This window comes from Myotis brandtii, unplaced genomic scaffold, assembly GCF_000412655.1.
Source record: "Myotis brandtii unplaced genomic scaffold, ASM41265v1 scaffold550, whole genome shotgun sequence".
Taxonomy (NCBI): Eukaryota; Metazoa; Chordata; class Mammalia; order Chiroptera; family Vespertilionidae; genus Myotis; species Myotis brandtii.
Window position 1 is genome coordinate 2,165,387 of NW_005370043.1, and position 9,886 is coordinate 2,175,272.

Consider the following 9,886-nt stretch of genomic DNA (forward strand, 5'->3'; position numbering starts at 1 on the left):
CCGCAGCGCTTTCCCTCCTGTCACTTAACCTCCTCTAATTGCGTTGGGAGCTAGACAGTCAGGGGTGCTGTGCTCCCACGGTGAAGAGTGTGCCCACACTTTCATGCTTTACAGGTCAGGGCCTGCTGCGAGGGCTGGCCCACACTGTTCAAGGCCCACCAGGCCGGCCTGGGCCCCAGGGCCCCCCGGGCATCAGCAAGGTCTTCTCTGCCTACAGCAATGTGACTGAGGACCTCATGGACTTCTTCCGAAGTAAGGGCCTCCCCGATTGTTTTCCCAACACACACCTTGCTGCACAGTCTCACATGGAGCCTGCTCCACAGAAACCAGTCTCCTGGAAAACCCCATTATTAACACTGAGATGCTAAAAATCTGACAAATTCTAAACTTTGTTTTCCTCTTACAAGCTCAAACTCTGCCACTACCTATGGGTGAACAAATTCCTTTATCTCCCCAGCTTCATGGTGACTGCTAGTCTAAGGCCTGTTTTTCTCCTTGCAGCTCATGGAGCCATTCCAGGACCCCCTGGGCAAAAGGGAGAGGTGGGCATCTCAGGACCCAGAGGTAAGTGGTGGCAGGAAATGGCCACCAGGATCCTGTGTAACAACCTCATGCTGTAAAGCAGCTCCCTTGCCAACGCTATGCTGGGCTCTGCCGCTCCTCCAGGCCCCACACTACTGCTTTACTTAGCATCTCTCTCTCCTCCTAGGCGAGAGGGGCCCTGCTGGGCCACCTGGCCGGCCTGGGCCACCTGGCCCTCGAGGGCCCAAGGGAGAAAAAGGAGACAAAGGTAAGCCTCCACTGCCACAGAGATTTGTTCCATAGCATGCCTGGAAAATTAAGGCAAATGTGAATTACTAAAGGCAGACCCTACCAACAATGTAATCTGCACAACAATCAAACAGCCAGCAGGGGAGAAAGGAAAGAGAGAGCCAATGCAGGGAGGAAAAGGAGAACCAATCTGGTAATGAAAGAGGGTAAACAATCTAAATAAATTGATAGTCTTACGAAAGAGTTTATCTTTCAAGCCAGTTTTGCAAGTTGTCACAGTTGCCATAATTGCCCAAGTTAAAGCCTCCACAGGCCACAAGATATTTTTTAACTTCCTACTCATCTTCTAACTTTCATCTTCTAACTTTCAGGTGACCAAGTCTATGTTGGGCGGAGAAGGAGAAGCATCGCCACCAAGCCATGAGCTACCTTTGGTGGAACAGCCCCCAGACCAGTTCTTGCAATGGCTTATGGTGCTTAGATCAAAATCTCTCCAAAGGATGAAAGCTGAAGTCTCAATGCCTACTGATACAGCACAGCCAAACAGTCAACTACACACTTTTTTTAGTCTGAAACAATATATACATATATAAATAATTCAAAGACACACCATCTGCAACAGCTTCGTTGGGTAGACTTGAGTAGCTGCAGTGCTGTGGCAGCAGACACACTTCTCTGCTATCAAGATGTGAGCTCCTTGGCCTCATTAACACTAGTTCAAGCCCTAACCTAGGAAGCCAGTTTCATACAAGTTGGCTCAGGAGTCCTTGAGCTCTGCCTGTAAATGAGCCCAGAAAATGGAAGATGGGGATGGTCGGGGGCACCTTCCTGTGGGCTACACTTAATGGGGGTGCATTCTGATTAATGCTATAAAGCTGTGCTGTCAGATCCTTCCTCCCCTGTTCACTCTGCATTCTCTAGTCACAGAAAACAGTTGGCTAAGGAGCCACTCTTGCAACTGAAAAAGTTAAGAAATTCACTTCTCCTGAAGGTGGCTACGGGGTTTCTAATAGTTATTTCTCGCTACATATAGTCCCACTTGCTTAGAAAGTTTGATGGTAGCTATAATCTATATCCATAGGTTCGTGCTAGAGTTTATAGATTCATTGTACTGAACTGGGCTGCAGCAAATAGAAAAAGGAGGGCAAGGGGCAAGAAGAGAAAGAGGGAGGGAAAATAGACTATCTACTGCTAGGGCAGGATGTCACCTGTTCTGCACTTAGCAAATGGCATTGGGTACTGGGTGCAGTTGGTTTTAAGCACTTTTCAATGTCTAAAAATGTTAATGTGGTCTATTAGATGAAAAGTCATTTCAAAAGTAAAATATCCAATTAAAGGATTTTTTTCCTTTTTTAATAGTGTAATGTGATCCATCTAACCAAAGTTAAGAAAAAAAAATATTTTGGGTTTGGGTTTGACTCTATTACAAACGCAATATTCTGGGACACAGTTTCTGGTATTTAATCATTGAGATCATTAAAGGCAGACCTTCATCTGGAATTAATAACTCAATTTGGGCAATTAGAAAGCATTTGAAGAGTTTCTCTATGCATAAATTACTTGAAATAAACACATGCAACAGATGAGCAACAAGATTACTTTCAGCTAATGTAGTGATTTATCCTGGGGCAAAGGAATTATAATGGCAGAGCAAGTAATATGGAATATCAAAACACCTATTAAGGAAAAATACACAAACATCAAATGCCCCACAGAAATGCATAGTAAACTCAGACATGCAAATTCAGAAGAGGCTACCATTGGCCCACTTTTGAATTTGTTGCAAACTGTGATGCTCAATTACTGGATAATTTAAAGTGGGGTTAAATGAAATCTACTTCTACACCTCTATTCTTCTAAAAGACTGAACCATTTATTTTTTATGTGGCCTCTACTGAGTGTATCCCATATTATCCTGGGGGAAAACATGACACTTAATTCCACTATATCAAACAACTGCTAGCAGCAACCACTAGTCAAGCACCAAACATTCTATATGGTCTTGTTTGTCTCCTTTTTCATATCCTGATAGTTACTAGATGTGAATCAATATAGGAATTCTAAAAAAATGAGTTCATAAGGCCTTCAGAATTTCAAACTTTTTACTTCCTAATGAAAAATTATTGTGTATAATAAATGACTACATTGTACCTTTTTAATATTTTAGTTTTACCTAAAAAGTCTTACCTAATGTCTGAGTCCATTTAGTTTTGTAATAGCAGTTTTAAGGGTATTATATCCCCTTTAATGATTCTTATCTTGATTACTCAGACATATGAGTTTTTCCCCTACTTAATAGATTTACCTTTCTAAGATATCCAAGGTCTTCACAGAATCCTAAGACTATGTGAATTAGGTGAAAGTCCAAACGTGCTTACCTTCTCTGGACAGGACCCAGAAAAAAACAGGCAGATATGTCCTCAGCTGGATGGCAACGACTCTGAGCCTTTTTGTTTCTATTTAAACACACGCACAAAAGTTAAGAATGAGCTCAATAGTGTACGATACTCCTGGATTAGAAAATGACATGCTTTGCCTCTTCCAGCCAAGCTGAACACTTACCAAATGATGCTGCCTAGTGTCTACTGAATCTTGCATGAACATATCAATGACAAAACGGTTATTTTTAGCAAAAGTGAGGTCATATGGCTTGTGAAATATTAGAAAAAGAATCCATCCCAAGGGGGAAAAGGGAAATAAAAAATATGTATATATACATATGTTGATGGAAATATTGTAAGCACCTCTAATAAGTCTGAAAGGCCAGAAGACCTAGAGGACTGCAAGTGTTAAAAATGTAGGCCCAAAAGAAGCTGCATACTGTTCTCACGTATGACAATCCTGTTTCAATGGTTCTCAATAAAAGACTGCTTTCTCCACATAGATTAAGAAACAACTTTATTTTTCATTTGTCAATCCCATGATTGAAAAGACACATTGCTCCCAAGTAGACAAGAGGCATAACCTGGAACAAAATTTTGAAAATTCAGTTTGTGAAGTTATTACACTGCAAATCAAAGAAGGATCACAAAAAGCTGCAGCCAACATTTAAAACTGGTATAACATTCTACCCGAAGCTTAGTAGCAGAAAATGTAAAGCTATATCAAAACCATGTCAGCCACAGAAAAGCAACAACAGAGGCATTAACTGTTGTGCCTTAAACTTAAGCATTTAAAATATCCCATTTCCCATAAAAGAACATTTCCCAGAAAAGAATTGATTTATTTAATCAGAAGACTATTAGCACTAGAACTAACTCTCCCCTTTTATCTCAGTTCTAGGTTTCCTTTAATACTATCTCTAGCTAATCATTTGACAGAATTTGGCTTCTCAGAAGAGACTGTCATTTAAGCACAGTGTGGGATGGGAAAAGTGTGTAGTTACAAGGGAACTAAGAAGAGTACAAAAGACAGTTGCTTCTGAAACTCGCTGATGCTTGAGAAATCAGAGACCCTCCATTAAAGTGGGTCTCATATGCCTGAGAGCTTTGTGCTTGAGGAAACACTACTTAGAGGTAGCTCTGGTTCTGGTTTATATTTAACTACAATTTGCTGTATCCTGTTAGAGGAAAGTTCGAATATTTTCAGCAAAGTATAAGCACTCAATTTCCTCCTGACCCACCCTATAGCTTCCCCATAGAAAAGGGTAAGAAAAAGCTTAATTGTGACTCCACATAATATAGCAGCTAATTCAGCAATTCACTCAACTATGGATTGACAGGACTAGGAAAGGCAATCTGGTGCAACGAGCTCTAAGAGCTAGACCTGCAGAAGTGTGACGGTCTGGTGTGTCTACAGCACACAGGGAGAAGAGGGAAGGGTGAGCAATTAGGGTACACATATGAACAATTTCTTTTATGCATTTCATAGCACATTCTGCCACAGCAACAACAACCAAATCAGGAATGGATTTGACTGTATTCTTTGACTTCAAAGAAGTCTGTGCCCCTCCCCCACTGCCCATCTACACTACATGCAAGAAAGAAAGATCACTATTATTTATTTGAATACAGGGCTTAAGAAGAAATGGGCACGGATGGGTACAAACAGCATATTCTGTAACAAAACACTTTTTGAAAAGATTTATGTAACTTTAAGTATTAAAATGAATGTTTCACCTCTATGTATGTATCACTCTGTAGTCCTGCGGACACATGAATATGGTCATATTTGAAAGAAGACTCAAGCATAAATACTGAATCCAAAGGGCAGTTTTAAGGGAGATACCAACAATTGCAAATAAACTTACCAGAGTGTCAACCCTTCTACTCTGAACCTCTTTCCTTTACTCAATACTCTGAATGTCAAGTTGAAAGGAATAAAAAGAATCAAATATTCAGACCAAAATGAATTATGTGCCACAAACTATTTAGCATACAGAATATAATTTAAATGATACTAAAAAAATGTCCACTGAAAATTTCAAAGGAGAGCATTCCTCCTCTTTCCCTCTTAAAATAAATCATTAAATACACTGAGTAACTTTATACTGTCATTTTTATCATAATATAAACAATTTCCATCATCCTGAATATTACTTTATAAAGATATATATTTTAAAAGGCTTTCAAAACATTTTTCAACCCAGCATTTGAGAATAAAGCATTAAAGGAGTTTTGTATACAGTAACACATTCATGTGATAAGTGTATGAATTTACAACCATACATAATATATATGTATATATATATATATTTTTTTATATATATATAAAAACAAACTTGGCCAGAAGTTAAGGCTACCTACAAAGTTGTCAAAGTAAATTATGCTTGTCAAAATAATTACAAAATGAAAATCATACATGCATTTAAATCATCTAAACCACTAACAAAATAAGGTTCAGCATTCAAAGTTTTCAAATTAACTGCAAGAAAGTGCTACAGATATTTACATTTCCTTAATAAGTGTTCCCACAGTTACATTTAAATTTTCATCAGCATCAAATGTAATGTAACAAAAACTGAAACTTGTACAATTTGGTACCTGGTACTCTTAAAAGAGAAAAGGTTGCAAATGGCAGGCAGCATCACTTACTGTCTCACACAGCACAGTACAGTTCATAATACTGTTTGACCTGACACATGCTTGAAATTTTAAGCCTCAAGAGGGACTAGGAGTGATCATTTCATTAATAATTACACATATCAGCAACCACATGGATAAAGGTTTCAGGCTTTCCCACTCAAATAATTTAAGCATGGAACAAAATAAAACCAAAATATAAATGACTATTTCAAAACAACTAAGTCATTTCCAACATTTGCCTAAATATTTTACTTAATTTTTTAAAAAAGTATTCTGAATAAATGCCTCTTTTAAAATCAATTTTAGAAAATACATTTATAAATATAACTCAGCCAGAAGGCCTCTGACAGTTTTCAATGAACAGAATTTGCTGAGATGGGAAAGGTCATTTAACTAGCTCATGTATTATTTTAAAAAATAAGCTGGGAGAGAGACCCATCAATTGGTCTCTCTTTTTTTTTTTTAATTTGGTGAATACAGTTCCAATTTGGACATCTAAAAATTCTCTTTTTTTTCATGTTTTCAACCATGTACACCACGTTTAGGATGAAAATTTTTATCAAAGGTAAAAGAACCAAGATTTTAAAAATTATAATGCTTAATGCTAAGGATGTTTTGTCCCTGTTGAATTAAAAAAGAAAATCCCATTTTAGACTCAATTGAAATTTAGTGTTTTAGGCACTATCTTAATAAAACTAGCACCCTTGAATACTAGCTCAGGCCTAAACAGGTAATTATATTAGATTACTGAAATATTTTTTCTCTTTTAAAAGAGTTTGTTGATATTTTAAAGATAAAATTGATTTAATGAATCAGTATTATATTTTGAGCAATTCCTAGGTTTTTCATGAGAGCTGATTCACCAAGAGAAAATTATTCCAACTCTCTACAGCAGAGTTCCAACTACAGAATTCAGGCATCATTGAGAAAAAGATATTTACTAATACTCAGTGAAATAACAGGTTTTTTAAAATAACTTTAAACATTATATTTCTAAGAGTTTTTTAGGTAACAGCGTCTAAAGAACACAATCTTTAAGATTAATATACAAAATCACCTTAGGGAATTACTGCAAAATGCTTCTATGCCAACATGGCCCAGCATCTGTCTTAGTTCCTTTCCCTTCATCTTTGCTAAATAAACAAAACAAACAAAAAAACTCCTAGAAGGTGAGGCAGGTGATTGTCTTCATGCACTCTCTAATGTAGACTGTGGCAGAAGATGAAGAGAACAAAAGGACATATTTCAAAAGCCAAACTAGACCACAGAATACTTCCCATTGTTACGATCCAGTGGAATGCAAGCTAGGGATAGGATAGAATTTGGAAATTCGGCTCTGTGTTGATGGGTTAAGGCATTCAGACTCCCCAGTCATTTTAAAGAACACTTCCTGTTCCTGCAGTTTCCTGGCAAATTCTTCTTCCAGTGTCTTAAAAAGGAAGGGAAAAGGAAATTAGGTACTGGTATTTCAAACAGAATTTACTCTGGTGGCCAAGATAAAACTATTTGCCCCAAACCCATTCTCTGTATATTATTCTATGGAAGACCAGACTGCTCAATAGTTAGGGTCAAAGGCTGTGCACAGCCCTAGGTTCAATTCAAGTCTTGGCTCAGCCATACTAATGGCTAACTTGGGTCAATTACTTAACTTCTCTATCTTACAGAATCATTTCATTCTTCTGCTATAAATAGGGAAAACACCACCCACCTCACTGGGTTGCTGTGTGAGGATTAAATGTGATGATGATGTACTTAACACATACTTGGTACTCAATAGATGGCACCTACTATTATCTGTCACTCCCATGTGACTTACCATTTTCTATTTTTTATTTTGATTATTGATGTGCATGTTTCTTCTACCACACTGGACTATAAACTGTTTAAAGTTAAAACCTAAATCAGATTCAACATTATATCTCCATAATACAGAGCAAATATAAGTGCTTGATAAATATCTGAGGTATCAATGACTTTGCAGAAAAGTGATTCAGGGATAAAGTGCTGCTACAGAGGTACAAAGTATAGAAGAAGATGGAAGGATACAAGAAGGTTTCTCAGAAGAAATGAAACATGAATTTAGTCTTGAAGTCAAGATAAGAAATTAATAGACGGGATGGGGAAGGCATGCCAGACAAAGAGAGCTGAAACAATGCAGAGGCAGGAAACTGCAAAACTGGTTTGAGTAATGGTGATTATACCCTATTAGAGGCCCAGTGCACAAATTTGTGCACCAGTGGGGTCCCTTGGCCTGGCCTGCGGGATCAGGCCAAAACCAGCTCTCCAACCGCAATCCCCCAAGGGGTACCGGATTGTGAGAGGGCACAGGCCAGGCCGAGGGACCCCACCAGTGCACGATCAGGGCCAGGGAAGGACGCAGGAGGTTGGCCAGACAGGGAGGGACCGCAGGAGGGCTCCAGGGCATGTCCAGCCTATCTCGCTCAGTCCCGATCAGCCCAGCAGCAAGCTAACCTACCGGTCAGAGCATCTGCCCCCTGGTGGTCAGTGCACGTCATAGCGAGCTGTTGAGTGGCCTTAGCATATCATTAGCATATTACGCTTTGATTGGTTGAACGGATGACCAGACGACTGGACACTTAGCATATTAGGCTTTTATTATATAGGAAGGAGGATACTGAAACGTAACCTGGGATCAAAGTGGTTAGAGGAAGATGAAGCTAGAAAGGTTGACTGTGGCCAATGTGTGGCACTATGAAGGCTTAAAAGTCAGACTGAGCCCTGGACGGTTTTCTCAGTGGTTAGAGCATCTGTCTGTGAACCAAAGGGTCACAGGTTTGATCCCTGACCCCAGGTTTGGGAACGTGAGGAAGGCAACCAATTGATGGCTCTCTCTCACGCTGATGTTTCTCTCTCACATTGATGTTTCTCTCTCACATTGATGTTTCTCTCTCTCTCTCTTCTCCCCTTTACTCTCCCTTTCACTGAAAAATCAATGGAAGAAATATCCTCAGGTGAGGATTTTTTTAAAAAAAGTCAGATTGAGGTATTTACATTTTTTTCTGAAAGAACTAAAGATTTATCAGTACCACTATGACAGTATCAGAAATGTTCTTGAGGGTAAATATTCTGGTGATGGTAGGCAAGTAGGAAAAAAGAAAAGAAGCTAGAGACCGGAAGGCCATTAGGACATTATTGAACAATGTTAAGCAAGTAGTAAGATGATCATATGAAAAAGAGAAATATTATGATTGAATGTGGGGTATCATGGAAATGAAAAATAATTCAGGTTTCTAGCCTAGATGTCAAGAGAACAGGAATGTGGGAAGAACATCTGTTGGTGAAGGGACTATAGAGAGAGGGAAAAGGTGAGACATAGATGAAGAAAAAAGGATGTTAAGTTTAGTTTTATCTCCCCTGAGTTTAGAATCTTTAGTCAACATTCAACAGGTGTATAATGACCATTATAATGTGCAGGAACTATTCTAAAAGTTAGGGATGTACCGGTGACCAAGCGATAATGTCCCTGCTTTCAAGGAGCCTACATTCTTGTGAGAGAAGACAAACAATAAACAAATGTATCTGGTGGTGATGAATGCTATGAGGAAAAACAAAGAAAGGTGAGGGGATAGAGAGTGTTTGAGGTGGGCATGGAGTCTATTTTATATATAGCGATCCAAAAAAAGAACCTTTGATGAAATGATATTGGAACAGAGGCCTGAATGAAATGAAGAATGGAACATCCAGGTGGAAAATGGGAGCTCTGAGAATGAACCAATAATAATAAAACAATAAACAATCTACACTAATAAAAGACAAAGATGCTAATTGACTGTACCTTCGCTATGCCCAAGCCACGCCCACCAGCCAATCAGAGCGAATATATGCAAATTAACCCAACCAAGATGGCGGCCAGCAGCCACAGAGCTGGAACAAGTAGGAGGCTTGGTTGCCCCAGCAATGGAGGAAGCCAAGCTTCCTGCCTGCGGCTGTGGCCTCCGCAAAAGGCAACAAAGTTTCAATTATAGAAGCTAAATAAATCCCAGATACCTGCTTACAGCCAGCCTCCACTGGGAGCTTGGGTGGCTGGGGGCCGTGGCCAGCCTGCAAACAGCCATCAGCCCCTCACCCAG

At 39.2% G+C, this 9,886-nt stretch overlaps 2 protein-coding genes across 5 annotated transcripts in view; one reads left to right on the plus strand and one right to left on the minus strand.

Moving 5' to 3' along the window:
* Positions 1-2,127, plus strand: part of COL17A1 (collagen, type XVII, alpha 1) — a 52,838-nt gene extending 50,711 nt beyond the window's left edge. For both annotated transcript variants that reach the window (XM_014549413.1, XM_014549414.1), the window contains exons 51-54: positions 115-252; positions 502-564; positions 710-790; positions 1,143-2,127. In XM_014549413.1, the coding sequence (XP_014404899.1) occupies positions 115-252; positions 502-564; positions 710-790; positions 1,143-1,195 (335 nt within the window). In that variant the 3' untranslated portion in view covers positions 1,196-2,127. The remainder of the gene's footprint in view (positions 1-114; positions 253-501; positions 565-709; positions 791-1,142) is intronic.
* Positions 2,128-3,652: 1,525 nt separating this feature from the next.
* Positions 3,653-9,886, minus strand: part of SLK (STE20-like kinase) — a 51,317-nt gene continuing 45,083 nt past the window's right edge. For 2 of the 3 annotated variants that reach the window (XR_001364444.1, XR_001364443.1), the window contains 2 exons: positions 6,853-7,224; positions 3,653-3,736 (listed from right to left, as the gene is read on the minus strand). Coding sequence is in view for 1 of the 3 variants with exons in the window: in XM_005878204.2 (XP_005878266.1) it covers positions 7,078-7,224 (147 nt within the window). In the remaining 2 variants the exon portion in view is untranslated. Of the gene's footprint in view, positions 7,225-9,886 lie in introns of all 3 variants that reach the window. The other variant, XM_005878204.2, reaches the window with a different exon arrangement.